At 51.4% G+C, this 16228-nt stretch overlaps 1 protein-coding gene across 9 annotated transcripts in view; it reads left to right on the forward strand.

The window, feature by feature from the left end:
- Nucleotides 1-16228, forward strand: part of Osbp2 (oxysterol binding protein 2) — a 161869-nt gene that overhangs the window by 120637 nt on the left and 25004 nt on the right. For all 9 annotated transcript variants that reach the window (XM_021210717.1, XM_029545299.1, XM_029545300.1 and 6 more), the window contains one exon: nucleotides 13887-14143. In XM_021210717.1, coding sequence (XP_021066376.1) covers nucleotides 13887-14143 — 257 coding nt within the window. The remainder of the gene's footprint in view (nucleotides 1-13886; nucleotides 14144-16228) is intronic.

Below are 16228 nucleotides of genomic sequence, written 5' to 3' on the forward strand. Positions count from 1 at the left end.
TAACTGTGACTGCAGTTGCATCCCACCCCACATGGTAGACATACTTTAGTTTAAAACTACTAGGTTTTGCTGTTTGTTTTATCCTGCCTATTGTTTATCCTCAACCTCCCTCTTCCACGGTCTACTGTTAGTCTTTGATTTTCTTGTTCTTAGTTTATGAGCTATATGGTCTCTTCTGGGCTATATGGTCTCTTCTGGGCTATAGGCTATATGGTCTCCTCTGGGCTATATGGTCTCCTCTGGGCTATATGGTCTCCTCTGGGTTTTGATCTGGGGTTGACACCATGTATCTTTCACCTTCTGTAGTTCTTGTCCAAGTAATATTCCATCTCAGTTAAAATGTCAGAGCTTAAAGTGACACCCTATGCCCTCTGCTCGGTGCCAGGCCCTGGTTTCCTTTCATGGAACATAACTCTACAAGACACTTTGCATGCATTATATAACCAGTTATCTTCAAATAAATTTTAAAAGTGGAAACAATGCAGTATTTTAAATATCTCTTACATAGTGTCTTTTCCAGCCTTCTTCATTCCTATTGTCTGGGCCTGAATTTCCACTTGATGTCTCCTTCTTTCAATCTGAAGATCAACTGCCCCAGCCTCTCTCAGGCTTAGAATATCTTTTCCCTCTCATTTTCCAAGGGCATCTTTAACAGGCTGTGTATTTCTAGGTTTGTTTTAGCAGGAGAATGGTGTTGTTCCCATGTTGCCTGGCAGGTATGCCCTGTCTCCTGAACACATTCTTCTTGGGGTCCCTGTAGCTCAATCTCAGAAGGAAAGCAGCCCCCCCGCCCCACAAGATGGCCATGGCCTCACAGAGTCCCAGTACTTTTAACAGTCTATTCTCTGTTACTATGCCAAACTATCTTAGGCTAGGCACATTATAAAAACAAGGAAGTTTATCCCACAATTTTGATGCCTTAAAGCCCAAGGTAGAGCAGTGCCCAGTTGTTTCTGTGAGAGCCTCTTGGTCAGCGACATCACACGAGGGCATGTGGAAGAGGTCACATGGTGAGGCAGAAGGAGGAGGGATTCAGGGTCAGGCTTGGTCTTTTAATAATGACTCATGCTTGAGCACCAACCAGGGTCTCAAGAGAACCACACTAACCCTTCCAAGGTCAATGTTCCCATGACCTGACCCCACTCTTTAAAGGTTCTATCATGACTCAACGCTGACACTTGAGCCTTTGCAGGACTGATTTTAAACCGTGTTGAAATCATAGCAGCATTCTTTAAAAAAAAAAAAGTGTGTGTGTGTGTGTGTGTATGTGTCTATGTGCACACACACACACACACACACACACACACACACAAGTCAAATGACAATTGCAGGGATTGGTTCTCTCCACCAAGTGGGTACTGGGGACCAACTCATTTCTTCAGGCTTGGTAGCGCCCACCTTGGTCTGCTGAGCTATCTCATAGGTCCTGGTGGCAGCATTTTTGACATTAATGGGGGCCAGAAGTGTGGCTCATGGCACAAGAGTATGGTAGCCCTAGGAGTGCTTAATGGGTGTTGTGAAAGTGACTCTGTATAGCCAGTGAGTGTTGCTATTGCTGCCCAGGTCTCCGAGTGAAAGGCCTGAACTAAGAAAAGGGGCCTTACACAGGACAGAGCCCCCAGACCCCAAAGCCCCCCAGTCCTCAGTAGCCTTTAATATCCTCAGCACAGCCCTCTACAGACTGTACAACCAGCTCTCCACTACGGATTTTATTTAGATCCTGGCTGGCCTAGCACTTACAGGTCCTAGCAATAAGGTGACCTATTTAAAGGGACCTTATCAAGGTCACCATTGAGCAAATCCAAGGTAGGTCTTGAGTGGAAATTTGGCCCTCTGCAGACGGCAGTAACACAAAACTGCCTGACTATGGGGTTTCAGATTTTTCTAGATCATGTTTTGATATGCTCGTAGAACACACGGGAGGTGCGTCACTGGTCTGTTCGGTTTTCTTCAGCCTACATGAGAGGTTCCTGAGCCGGTGATGGGAGAATCTCAGCCAGGCACTGGGGACCTGCCATTGCTCAGGATTAGGGGAGTATCGGCTGAGAAACCAGGTCTCCAAAAGTGAGGTTGACCGCCCAGTGACATGGACCCCTCCTCTCGGGCTCTGCTTTCAGACACCTCCCCTTTCTCCCTCCCTCTCTTTCCATCTCTAATATCTTTTCCCTCTTGGGCCTTGCATTGGCCCTCCAACAAGCTCAACCTAAAGGCCCCTTGTCTCCAGCAGTGAGGACACACCCAGGACCACACTGCAGCCAGAAGTGTGAGAGGTGCCCAAGGTTTGCTTTGTGGAACTACACAGCAAGGCCTGGTCTCTACAGGGCAGATCATGGAAGGGTCATGGGACTGAAGATGTCCCCTTGCTTTTCTGATTCCTCTCTTAGTTCAAGAAGCATGGGTGGCCCTAACTGCAGACCCTAACCTCAGCTGTACTGAGCAGGCCTGCTGTGGCGGCAGCACCAATGAGATGCATCCCCAGTCCACTGTCTCAGGGTCACCCCTTCATCTATCAGGGGCCTGCCTATGCAGCCCTGAGTGTATACCCAGCTCTGGCACTTGGGAACACTGCCCTTTCAGGACCCTGGGGCTCCTGGAGACACAGCCCTTTTCTTTGCCTCCACTTGCCCTCCATTACTGCTCCGTGGAGGCACTGCCCATGGAAGATTCTAATGTGACCACACCAGTATCAGATGTTTTCCGAGGATAAGCCGTCAGGGCAGTGTCGGGCCAGGAAAATGTAAGCCAGGAGTTTCTGGTGACTTGCTTCTGTGTGGCTTTGCTGGATCCGTGCTTTAGGTTTGAGTTGCACTTGCTTTGACCCTGAGATGGGCACCAGAGGCACATCATGTGAAATGCTCACCTACGTATGTATCGTCCATTCAAGATCCTTGTGGAATGTGAGTGGTGGTACACACGTTTCATCTCAGCACGCGAGAGACAGACAACTCTTTGAGTTGAAGGCCACCCTGGTCTCCATGCAAGTTCTAGGCCAGCCAGGGCCTCATAGAGAGATCTGTCTTAAAACAGACAAGCAAAAGTCAAGGCTGATCCCCAACTCTCAGCCTGGTGACCTGCTCCAGGATCGTCCCAAGGAAAGATCAGTAGTTTCAAAGGACCTATGCTTGGGATCTGCCCAGGGATGGCACCTCTGCATTATGCTAATAAAGACAAGAAGATGCCCCCCTGACCTGGACCCCTCCCCACAAAAAACCCTGGTGCTATGAGGAAGGCATAGCCCACAAATGAATGGGATGCAGATCAACTGCTCACAGGTAACCAAGCTGTAGAGGCAGAGCAAAGCTCATGAGACGATGATAGATTAAAAACATAAGCCAATGTGGAATCTGTATAATGTGAACAAGGGCCAGCTTCCATCATGGAAATTAGGGAAAAGCTGGCTTTACTGAGATGTCGGGATAACAGGGGAGATCCTGTCCTTGTATTTGCTTCCCAAAGGGCTGCACAGAGCATGGGCAGGAGGAGCCCCAGGACCAGGATGCCTGGCAGCCCACTGGTTTCCCTCCACTTTGGTTGCCACTTGTGCAGAGCTGGGAGGTGTCCTCCAGAGCATGGGGGACGGGTGTCTGAGGCTGGAACCTGGCATTAGGAGGTCAAAGCTGGCAGGACCTCAGGGGGCCTCCAATTCAGTAGCTCTTATCTACACTGCAGCATGAAGTCCTTACACATCCCCCAAGTCACCAAACTACCCTGGAACGTGAGGCCAGGCCCTGAGGCAGGAGATTCTGACTGGATCAGACAGAGGCCCTCAGTGGTGGCTGGTGAGGGAGAGGAAAGTCAGGCTTTGTGGAGACTCACTCTGTCTCCAAACCAGCCATGGAAGCTGGTGCTGGTGCTGGTGCAGGCAGGTCCCTTGCCCAGTAGGGCAGAGGCAGGGGTTGGGGGAAAATTTGATTCCTCAGCTCTGCTGTACCCAAACCCAGAGGCTAGGGTCAGAAGCAGAGCATCCCTTTGGGTCCACACTGAAGCACCTCAGCTTCCCATGCACATCTGACACCAGCCTCTTCCTGCTGCACCTGCCCCAGCTCCCAGTCTTTCCAACATCCTTGTCACCTGGGGGGTGAGACACACCAGGTCGGGAGGGTGAGGGAGCATAGACACCCTGAAATCAGCCAGCTCTCCCCAGGGCTGAGTCCGGGATGCACACCCACAGTCCTCTAAGATGTCTCCATGAAACCCCATGAGCCCTCCACTGACTTGAGGAGGATGTGGGTACCAGGTTGAGTGTGATAGGGAAGCAGGTGGCTAAGTGGAGCAAGTGACTGTTTTAGGCTCTGCCTCCACACCTCCATACCTTACATCTGGAGGAGAGGCAGCTGCCAGGAGTTGACATCATACTGAGGCCAGCTCCAGGTGATGATGCCTTCTGCTGAGGAATGGCATCCTGCCTCTGTGGACCACCTGACTTAGCACTCATGTGTCCTTTTGAACTTGCCCATGGCTCTGACCATGCACGCTGGCTCCCTCAGCCAGTGCATGGGTGAAAGGAAACAAGTTTTCTTCTTTGTCGTTTCTTGTATTGAGGATTGATTTTTAGGGCTTCATACTTATTGAACAAGCAGTCTATAAATAGGGGCCTACACTTTGGGGATTTTGTTTGTTTTGAGACAGGGTCTAAGTTGGCCAGGCAAGCTTTGAACTTTCAATCCTCCTGCCTCAGCCTCTTAAGTAGCTAGGATTATAGGCTTGTCCTTCAGGGTGTATGCTCTGTGGTTCCTGTGCAGGGAGGGTTCCCGTGAGCGTTTCCTAGCTAGAAGAGGAGAGATTCCCTGGCAGCTTTGGAATTAGTGGAATTAGTGGTCCCCGGCAAGGAAAGGGACTATACTCTGCCTTATCCTGGAGAACTCGGTCCATCTTCCTCAGTATGTTTTCCTGGGTAATCAGTGGAAGAAGGGATGGGATGGCCCCTGGCAAGGCAGAGAAAGAGAGTGCACTGGAGCCCTGGCTGGTGTTTCTGATTACCAAGGTTGCACAATTCATTTATTATCTGTCGTCATCTGATTTTCCATCAGATTAAATCCTGTCATGTTTTCCAGTGTCTGTGTGGCCAGGTGAGGCATCATTTGGTTTGCCACGGGGTAGCTCATTGCTGTTGCTGTTGTAGGGTGCCCAGCAGAACTAGAGCCCCGCAGCACACTCAGGAGGGCCAGGCGTGCCTTTGAGTGTCCGCCCAGTTCCCTGGAGCCCTTGGTGGCTCCCTGCCACACGCTCCCCCTCTCTAGGCTTCTACTGCTTTCCTCCCTGTCACTGCTCTGGGGACACTGGCCAGGCTCACCCCTGTGCTGGGCTCCCCACTAGTCTGCCTGAGACTTGAACCCAAGGACCTCTTGGACAGATGATGGCAGAGCCAGAATCCCCCTGAAAAGCAAGCAATGGTGGTGGGAGGGGTTGGGGATGGGGACAGGACTTCTTTACATGTCACCTTCCTCAGACTGAGCCAGCCTTGAAGCTTTGCTCATTCTTAGTTTAAAAAGCTACCCCCACCCCACCCCATGCATACAGGGATTCCCCACTAATATCCCTAATATCCATTTTTCAAGGATGAAAGAAAGCTCTGCTTCTAAATATAGCTCACCTGGCACCACAGTTGCCATGGCAACCTGTCCTCTTTAGGAGCATCCTTGGGAAAGAGGGCCCTCACCCTGATGGTATATGCAGAGGGGCCTCCTCAGCCAGACTTCTGCCTCTGAAAGAGACTTGGAGAGCCCTCATGGGGCTGGGGCACAGGGAACAGAACTCTCTGCAGTCTGGCCTCTGATGGTGGAGTAAACCAGACAGAACTGTACCAGTACAAGCTGTGTTGGCAAGGGAATGGGGAGTTCAGTGGGCGGGGCCTAGGGCCCCAGTCCACACTACATGCCACTCTTGCTCTGTGCTGCCACTGGATACTGGATACTTGTACCGTCTTCCCCAGAGGTGGCATTTTCATCCCCACGGGAACGCACCTGTGCAGCACACGTACTAAAACCCCATGTCATCTTATGGAGCGCGTGTGACCCTGAGTGAGGATAGTCTGTAAGCTGTAAGAGATCCTCACCTTTACATCTGAGTTAACTGCAGCCTCATCACAGAATCCACAGGTTAAACTATAGTATTAGCAGGAGTATTATTTAGCCGTTAAAAACAAAATTGTCATTTACAGGAACATGGATAAACCTGCGGGTCGTTGTGTTAAGAGAAATAAGCCAGATCCGGTTAAATCTTATTTTTGGTTTTTTTTTCCTTTCTCATCTCTGAACTCTATGCTTACACCATTATTTACACTTGTGTGTGTGTGTGTGTGTGTGTGTGTGTGTGTGTGAAGGCGCCAGGAAAAGAGAGTAATGGGGGTGGAAATGATCAAAGCCCATATTGTGCATTACTTTATACTATGGATATACACTTCCTAAATTACCTGTAGCATCAGGATTAACACACTTAACACAGACCCTGTGACAGTGGACACTGGACCATCAGGCTCCTCCCTACACCTGGCCGCCATTTTCTTATAGAGTTACTAGCCAGGGTGGCATCTGCGTCTACCTTTTCAGAGAGACCAGAGGGTCCATGAGATATCCGGGCCCAGAAAGGATCAGCTACCCCACCCAGAGACCCCTGCCTGGGTCAGTGAGTCCAACCCCTATGGGCTGTCATGGAGGAAGAACATGGTAGGCGCTAGCCACAGCAATCCCAGGTGGTTGTCTAATGATGGCTTTACGATGCCGTGGCCTCATTCCCAGAACCTGTGAGTCTGATGCTTTGCCTGCCAGGGGGACTAGGCAGATGTGGTTAGGTTACAGATCTTGAGATGGAGATCATGCTGGTGGGACCCAGCATAACCTCAAAGGTTCTTAAAGAGAGAGCAACAAGAATCTGAACCACTTGCCTGCCAATGGAGGGCAAATACAGTCCCCTCACCTAAGTAGCCCGGGGCGGAGAAGGGGAGGTACAGCTCTACCTCCACCCTGATTACAGGAAGTTTCAGCTCTGTGAGGTGATAACCGTTCCATTTTAAGCCACTGCGTTAGTTTCCTGGTGCTGCTGTGCCTGACCAATTACCTACCATGCATTGGTGGATTAAGTCAGCTAAGACTTATTTTCTAAGTTCCAGAGGTCACAAGTTCAAAATCAAGGTGTTAGTGGGTCCAGACCCCTCTGAAGCCTCAAGGGGAGAGTCTGTTCTACACCTTTTCTCAGTGTGTCCTGTGTTGCTGGTGATGCTTGGTGTCCATTGGCTTGTTCCTCCTCCTCCTCCTCTTCCTCCTCTTCCTCCTTTTCCTTCTTTTCCTCCTCCTCCTCCTCCTTCTTCTTCAAAGATTTATTTATTTTATGTATGTGAGTACACTGTAGCTGTCTTCATAAACACCAGAAGAGGGCATCAGATCCCATTACAGATGGTTGTGAGCCACCATGTGGTTGCTGGGAATTGAACTCTGGACCTCTGGAAGAACGGTCAGTGCTCTTAACCTCTGAGCCAACTCTCCAGCACTCCTTTTCTCCCCCTCCTCCTCCCCTTCCTCCTCTATGTCTATGAGTCCATATGTCTGTGAGTCCGTGTGTGTGTGTGTGTGTGTGTGTGTGTGTGTGTCTGTCTGTCTGTCTGTCTGTCTGTCTGTCTGTCTGTCTGCTGGCACCCCAAGGACTTCATTTTTGCCTCTTACAAGTTTCAAGGCCTCCGTCCATCTGCTTTCCGTTTGCTTCCCTGGATCCCCTTGAGCAATGAGGAGGATGTGGGCTCCCACCCTGCTTGGCCCAGTTGCCCTCCATGCCGAGGCCAGCTCCCTGCTAAGGCAACGGCTTAGGTTGGTGAGGGCTGCAGACCCCTGCAGTGTAGCTACTCAAGCTCTACCCTCTTCTTGGCCAGGTTGGCATCTTGGATAGATAATGAAGTCGTGTGGGGCCACTGAGGCAAGAAGAGACACTCACAGAAGTCCCACTGGAGGAGCCTTACTGTGCAGGGTCACTGACTGGAAGGCACTACTTGCACTACTATGGGCCTCTCCCAGACCAGTTTTGTGGTGATCTTATTAGCATGACTGGAATGTCAGAGCATGGACCCCCAGCTCCCCGACTTGCTCACTCACTGTAGGACCAGTCCACTCTAAACGTGACTCCCTACTTGTTCTCCTAAGACATGAGTTTGCTTGGGACTGGAGATGTAGCTCAGTCATGCTTGCTTAACATGCATGGAGCCCTTGGTTCCATCCCTAGCATCTCATAGGCCAGGAGCCATAGTTCATGTTTGTGATCCCAGCACTCAACAAGTAGAGTTAGGAAGATCAAGTATTCAAAGTCATCATTAGTTCTTCATTTCTCAGAAGTACCAGTCATGCAGAGAGCCAGGTGGAACCCCAAATATGGCAAAGCAGCTGCCTGGGCTCAGTGGAGGAGGATGGTGGGTAGAGGCACCATAGACTTCGCAGTGTGCTCCCAGAAGAGAGGGGAAGAAAGGAGAGAGATGCCTTGACCCACCAGATGGTTTAGGCACAGACTGCACATGAAGGAGGAGCCAACGCCCACCCCGTCTCCAGGCAGAGAGTGGTTATGGCGTGCACTTTGTCTTCCTCCGGCTGGCCCCTCACTCCAGATTCTGCCTGGAAGATAGTCCCTTTGGTCACCCCTGCATCTCTCCAGTGTGCACTCTCGGGAGGCCTCTGCTGGGAAGGAAAGTGAAGTAGAGCATCTCTGCCTGGCGCCCGGCCAGTGCAGACCTGAGAGCCCCCCTCCACTGTGCTCCCTATGGGCCCTGCCATCAGCAGCTGGGCACAGCATGCCATCAGAGGCCAGCACTAACCACCTGGAGGCTCTGACAAGAGACACACAAAACAGTGAGTGAGCCTTCCCCACTAGCTTCCCAGGGCACATACGAGATATAAGGATGACCCACCCAGGGTCCTAAGCCCCCCCAGAAAACATCTTAGCCACCTGGGCAAAATAAGGGTTTAATGTAGGCTGGTAAGTGCCACTTAGACACATGGTATAAGCCAGGCACTTTCTCTAGGCCTCAGGGTACCCATCTCAAAGCAAGTGTGAGCCTGGATGGACCAGGCCTTGACCGGACTGGTTCTTACTCTCAAGGAAGCCAGGGCTACACTGCCTGCTCTGTTTTGCCGGGCCGTTCCATTAGCGTGATCAGGATGCAGCAGGAATGTCCTTGCTTCCAGGTGCTGCCCCTTTCTACTCAACAGTGGGAAAGATGGGAGGAAAGGTAGTGAAGGGGGTTTTGGGGGCTGCAGCCATGCCAGGCAGCCCAGGCCCCTTGGCTGGCTATACAGGAAAGTAGAGTCCCCAGCTCTACCCTCTGTGTCACCTCTGCAACAGGGCCATGCTTGTTTCCGTGGTCATCTCCGCTATTAGAAAGCTATCGCCAGGCGTTGTGGCGCATGCCTTTAATCCCAGCACTCAGGAGGCAGAGGCCTGCCTGGTCTACAAAGTGAGTTCCAGGACAGCCAGGGCTGTACAGAGAAACCCTGTCTCGGAAAACAAAACAACACAACAACAACAACAACAACAAACAAAACAAAACACTTCACTCGGGCTGGAGAGGTGGCTCAGCAGTTAAGAGCACCAACTGCTCTTCCGAAGGTCCTGTGTTCAAATCCCAGCAACCATATGGTGGCACACAACCATCCATAATGAGATCTGACGCCNTCTTCTGGTGCATCTGAAGACAGCTACAGTGTACTTAGATATAATAATAATAAATAAATCTTTTAAAAAGAAAGAAAGAAAGAAAGAAACAAAGAAAGAAAGAAAGAAAGAAAGAAGAAAGAAAAGAAAGAAAGCTGTCCCACATCCAATGACCAGAGCCCATTCATCTCTGCAAGCACTATAGATTATTCAGAACAGAGACCAAGATGGTTTTTACATCACAGATAATAGAGGTAGCCCAGAAAAGTTGGTGGCTCCAAAGCCAAGGAACCAGGACCTTCTCCCCCGCAGGGGGAGTAAGCCAAGTGACCTGAGCCATCTCAAGTCCACGTTGAGGCTCATATAGGTGACTAAGAAAGGTTGTGACTGCTTCCCAGCTCAAGCCCATTGTGGATGTCTTGAGAGGGTTCTGCACAATCTCTCAGATGACATGGTGGGGAGCTGACCCCAGACCAGCTGCTCGGCAGTGCCACCTTCCCAGCTTGGCACTCCTGGCCTGACTCAGAGGTGCCACTTCTCAGCCACCTACTAGTTCATTGTAAAAGATGTGACTGGGGTCAGGCCCTCTCCTGCACTGTCCTGAGCAGCAAAGCTTTTAACTTGCTGGGAAATGCTCAAGTAGACCTTCTGTTTCCAGTGTTTCTTGAAAGGGCTGACCTTTTCTACAAGGTAGTAGAGAAGGATTGCTTTCAGGCTTCTCGTGGTAAAAGCCCCATCAGATGAGTTCTAGCCTAAGTTCTTCCTAGACCTGAGCAGATAGAGTCGGACCCACAAAAGCTGCTGAATAAAACAGGAACCAAGAGCAAGGGCTTAAGGTTCCACCCCCATTCCACACACACATTGCCGCTGCCGCTGCCTCGCTGTTTTAGGCTACCCCAGGCTGGCCCGTTAGCCCCGCCCCAGAGCTGCTCATTGGTACACAACCCCTAGCCCCGCCCCTGCACCGCTCAGCCTCTGAGTAAGTAGGCGACGTCTCCCCCAGCACCTGGGAGGACTGCTGTGTGACCCCAGACCCCCAAAGGAACATGCCCCGTACTGACCCTCGGTCTCAGCTGCGGCTGTTCGTTCTATATTAGTGTAGTCTCAACTTTTCTGTTGGCCTTACCGTCTTCAGAAGGCTTGGCGTGAACTTAGCGTGAGCTGTATTGACAAGTCATTGAGTTGTTTTTTGTTTTTTGTTTTTTGTTTTTTTCTTTAGTGATTAGATATTTATTGTTCTTCCCAGGTCCTCCTTGACCTGCAACAAGTAGAATGTGGGAACGGCCGTGTATGTGGATCGTAAAAACCTTAGGACCCTCAGGGCACACATACACTTGAGAACTGCAGCCCTGTGACATCAGGGTCCAAATGCTTCTTCCTGACCTCGGGATAAACTCATCCTGCTAGAGGCCATGTCAGGGGTGCCACGGGAGACAGAAGCCATGCAGCCATTGTCAAAGCTATGAGCCACTCCTTGGCTGCTAGGGATCTGTCCCTCAGAAACCAGAAGGTGACTTCTCCCGGTTTCAGGACTACTGCATTAGATAGTTTTTACTTGTAGATGTAATGCTGCTCACCTTCCACACCCACTGACTCAACATCTAAAAATCGAAATACCCTCTGTTCAAAACACACATGAAAAAAAATTACGTTCATCCTGAACATATTCAAACTTGTGTACATTTTCTAAGTAATAATGTTATTGACACGGTGTCTGTAGTATTTGTATTGTATTATGAAAAGAAAGTTATGATAATCGAGACATGAATTGAAATATACAGAAAGATATGGGCAAGTCTATGTAAATAGTATGTCATTGTACTTCTTTTTTCTTTTTTTTCTTTTTTACAAATTCATCTGTGTGCAGGTACATGTGCATTCCTGGGGAGGTGAGGGGGCAAGCTCAGGCTCTCCAGGTGCGGTCCACAGTTTTCCTCCCTCCTTTCTCTCTCTCTCTCTCTCTCTCTCTCTCTCTCTCTCTCTCTCTCTCTTTCTCTCTCTCTCTCCCTCCCTCCCCCCCCTCTCTCTCTCTCCCCTCTCTCTCTCTCTCCCAAGACAGGGTCTCTGGCTGCCCTAGAACTTGAACCCACCATGTAAGCTACGTCAAATGGCCAGCAAGCGTCAACTGGATGGACCATACTGTTTGGAGAGCCTGCCCTCGGGCCCAGTCATTGGTTAGGTGTTCTGGTTGTTTGCCAAGGCAGGTGCAGGTTATTCAATGCCAGAAGGACCTCTGCACCAACACTGGCACAGACAGATCTGAATATTCTAGAATTTTCTTGCCCGATGGCCCCAAGGAGTCCTTTAAAAGAACAATGTGTTAAACAATAGGTTTCATTTCCATGAGTGTGGACTGTCGGCTTTGCTAGGATCCAAACATGCCGCACTCCTGCTAGTCCCTTTCTTCCCCCCCCCCCCAGTCTCAAACTCCTTTTAAATCCATACTTGCTCTTGAGATGAAATACGACACTCACCTGAGCCCAGCTCTTGCTTAGCATGAGGACCTCCAGCTCCATCCATTCCCCCGCCTGCAAACACTCTAGCTCACTGCGTACCTCGTCTCAAGCGGGATCTGGGCTGTTCTATATCCTGGCTACTAAGTGGAGCCATAATCAACATGGATGGGTGGCTCTCAGATTCTACCCAGTGTCATGTCCAGAGAGACTCTGTCAGTTTCAGAGCCTTTGCTGTCCCCAGACCCCCATTACTGGGTAACACTGTCCAGTAGCTGAAGCTGAGGCTTGACACCCTGAGTGACCGGGTGCACAGCTGCTAGTGATTCAGAGGAAAGGCCAAGTCAGCCGTCAATCAGAGGTGGAGTCAGTCCCCTGCTCTGCCCATTGAGCACCAAGCCCTGAGATGGCCCGCAGCTTGGCGGCTTGGGAATCACGCGCTCTCTCTTGCAGGAAGCGAGGAAGGTCTGCTGTCTGCCTGTCTTTCCAAGGATGCCCACACCTGCCAGTGACTCCCGTGGATCAGCCTGGGCTGCCCTTGTTCTGGTGGGGATGGGACTAGGTATTAGCCTGAGGCCTCTGTAGCTGGCAAGGACACGGTGTGCACTGGATGCTTCCCCTCCGTGCCCCCTTGTTCAGGTCCTGTGCAGCCAGTCAGCCTGGCACTGCTGTGAGCCCAGGACACGCTCAGAGCAGTGACCGAGTTACGTCCACCCACACATACCTTGCCTACTGTGGGAAGAAATCTGTTCTCTCAAAATACACATTCTTTTTTGCTTCCTTTTTTTGTATCTTGGGTTGCATATTTCCTTCATCTAAGAAAAGTCTTTGCTGATTCTTTCTAAAACAAGGCTTTGCAGAAAACTTTAGCAGACGGGCACTGGGAAAGCCACAGGCTCGTGTCAGCCTCTAGGCTATCCCGGGCCACCACCAAAGCAGCAGTGGACAGCCTGCTGCCCACAGAGGCCCCTGTGGACACAGGTCAGGCTGGCAAGACAGGGAGAAACAGGACTCCAGTGTCACTGTGTGCATTGTGAGAGGGAGCAGGCCGTTGCACAGAAGCCCTCGCTGACTGGCACCAAGGAGAGGGTGCCGTGGTGTCTTCTCACACCATCCTTTCGAGAGGGGCCATGTTCTGCATGGGGGATGGGTGGGTAGAGATTATCAGGAGGACAGTCCAGGGTGTGGGTATGGTGACAAGAGTCACCTTGATTGTGGCAAGGGGATCCTCATGCAGTCTTTGGAGAGGGAGTCGTGTTGGATGGGCCTCAGAGGGTAAGGGCAGTGACCGTGACACCTTGAGGAGTGTGTATGTATCCCAGGCATCAGGGATACAGGTGATGGGAAGAGAGGCCCCCAAGCAGGGGTGCTCAAGTGTTTTCAGGGAGCAAGAGACAGTTGGCATAGCTAGGGATAGGCATGGAGTTGTTATAGCCAGAATTATTGATCAGAGAAGTATTGATTATTCTAGGAGGCCTGCTGTTTCAGTTACCGGTGCTCCACACAGTGTGGCTCACCGTGACCTCAGGCTGTGACCCAGTGAAGCTAGGACCCTTTATACAGGTAGACAGCAGGAGTCTGGTTCCTCCACAGCTCTCTGACATTCCAGTGAGTTCCCCTTTCTCTTGTGCTCCCATTGTCTCAGCTGGACACATGCTCACCAGTCTAAGGTGCAGCAGCCTTGGCCAGGAGCATTGTCGGAGACGCTCGAGGACACTGCTCGCTCTGAGGTGGCGTTCTGCCGTCTGTACCACACAACAGAGACTCTGGCTTGGTTGGTTACAGCAATTCTGTTTGTCTCTTCAGATGATTCTGGGGACGACGACGAAGAGCCCGCTGCTCCAGCTGACAACAGTGAGCTCCACCACACTCTTAAGACCCTCTCACTGAAGTTAAATGACCTCAGCACGTGCAATGACCTCATTGCCAAGCATGGCGCTGCCCTCCAGCGCTCCCTGAATGAGCTGGACAGCCTCAAGATCCCATCAGAGTGTGGGGAGAAGCTGAAGGTTGTGAACGAGCGGGCCACCCTCTTCCGCATCACATCAAATGCTATGATCAACGTAAGTGTTCCCAGCAGCTGCTGCAGCTGGGGATGGGGAAGGGGCACCCTGTCAGCAACCGGACCCTGAGTGGGTGGATGCTTGACAGACCAGAGCTTGTGCACCATGACTCCAAGTTGCTTTCCAAAGCCAACACCTTTCCACACAAACCAGCATTCTGTTTCTATTATCTCCACATAGTCATTAACTTCTGACTTTATTCATTCGTTTGTTTGTTTGTTTGTTTGTCGCAGAGCTGAGAACAGAACCTAAAACCTCACACATGCTAGGCAAGTGTTCCTCCATTAAGCTGTAGTCCTTGACTCAAGGACAAATGTTTATTTATTCTCTGCGTGTGTGTGTGTGTGTGTGTGTGTGTGTGTGTGTGTGTGTGTGTGTGCATGTGTGCGTGTTTATGCACATACATGTGTTCTACAAAAAGCTGGGGCCTCCTCCTGTCTGGCTTACTCTGAGGCTAGGTGGGCCTCCCTCCTCTTAGGACCTCTCTGAGTCCTTGGCATGTCGGTATGTCACTGGGAATGGAGCCAGGGCCATGCACATGTTCCCAGCCCCAAATACCTCCGCTACATCCTTCAGTCACCTCTACACTACCACACGGCCACTGGTAACTACAGCTGAAGTCCTACCCAGGCCCTCCTGAAGGGCAGGGGATACAGAGATGGGAGTTACCACCAGCTGCTTGCAGAGGGTACGGACCACCCCCTCCCAGGCCCTCCTGTGGAGGTCTGGCTGAGTCTTCACCCCCTCCCGCCTCCCCCCGACTTCGACCTGGCTGAAGCTCCTGGCAACCCACACCTGTCTGTAACTCTCCTGGCAGTGGCCCCTCAAATAGGGGAGAGTCTCCCCACCGTACCCCACCCTGGCCCTGTACCCCACCCTACCCCACCCTGGCCCTGTAAGTGTCCATGTCTTCCACATCCATTCTGACTATGCCTGTGTTTCAATAGAACAAAAAATGAGAGCAGGTTGGCCCAACAAGCCCTTCCAAGGACCCCCTACACACACACACACACACACACACACACACACACACACACACACACACCTCTGAGGTCAAAAGGCAAACAACAGCTTCTTACCCAGGTCAAGCCTGTCCCTTCCCCCAGAAAGAAGGTCCTTTTCATTCCTGAACGAGGGCCAGATCATACGCTTTTTGATTTCAAACTGCCAGAGGGACAAGTGAGGGAGGTCCCTTCAACAGCTCCCAGGAGCCCAGGCTCTGCGGCTAGTGCTGCAGGCTCTTGTGTCCTGTGGGCAGGACGTGTCCTTACCTCCCTCTCAGAATGCCTCTTCCTGTGTTTGATGACACCAAATGACACTCCAGTGCTTTTGCTGGTGCTATGATAGTGTAGTCATGTGGTTGCATAGTTAGGGAGGCCCTGCCCCATCGGCTTATAGCCAAGACCTTAACGAGCCCTCCCCAGGCCTGTGCTGGCAGCAGGAAACAGGTGGGTTCTTCCTGTCCCTGTATCTTGCAGTCAGGCAATCTGTCTAGCAATGCGCTGTCACACGTGGAGTAGTGGCGATCCTTCAAGCTGGGTTTGGGCGGGTATAGTCTCTCCTGTCCGAGGGGCCAGAGGAAAGAAAGTTCTGGAAGTCAGCTCAGGTCCAGCCATCCCTCATAAGAGAATGACTCTTGGGTGCCAGTCATGGACACCTCCGTTCCCTCGAAGCAGACGGCAGGGGTAGTGGCGGCAGAACAGGCTCTGGCAAGAGAAAAAGGAAGTCCCAGGGCCACGGTGCTGAGGTGAGCCCAGGTCTTTCAGATACCAGAGCAGCTACAACCTACCGCCTCATGGAAGGAAACCAGCCCATACCTCCCATGGGCTGGAAATGGGAAGGCAGGAAAACCTGCCCCATGAGTCCTTTCCTGCATCCTTCCCTGCGTCCCCTCCTCAGCATCAGACAGTGTCTGTGGGCCCACAGCCTTGACTGCAGCACTTAGCCCATGGTCCCTGAAAGGGCAGGACCTTGCAGCCCCTTGATCCTGTCAACTCTGTGCCTGGCATAGGGCCCAGCACCTAGGACTTCAGCATAGGAGAGGGAGGGAGGGAGGGAGAGAGAAAGAGGGGGAGGGAAAGGGAG

Source organism: Mus pahari, chromosome 13 (genome assembly GCF_900095145.1).
Source record: "Mus pahari chromosome 13, PAHARI_EIJ_v1.1, whole genome shotgun sequence".
Lineage (NCBI taxonomy): Eukaryota > Metazoa > Chordata > Mammalia > Rodentia > Muridae > Mus > Mus pahari.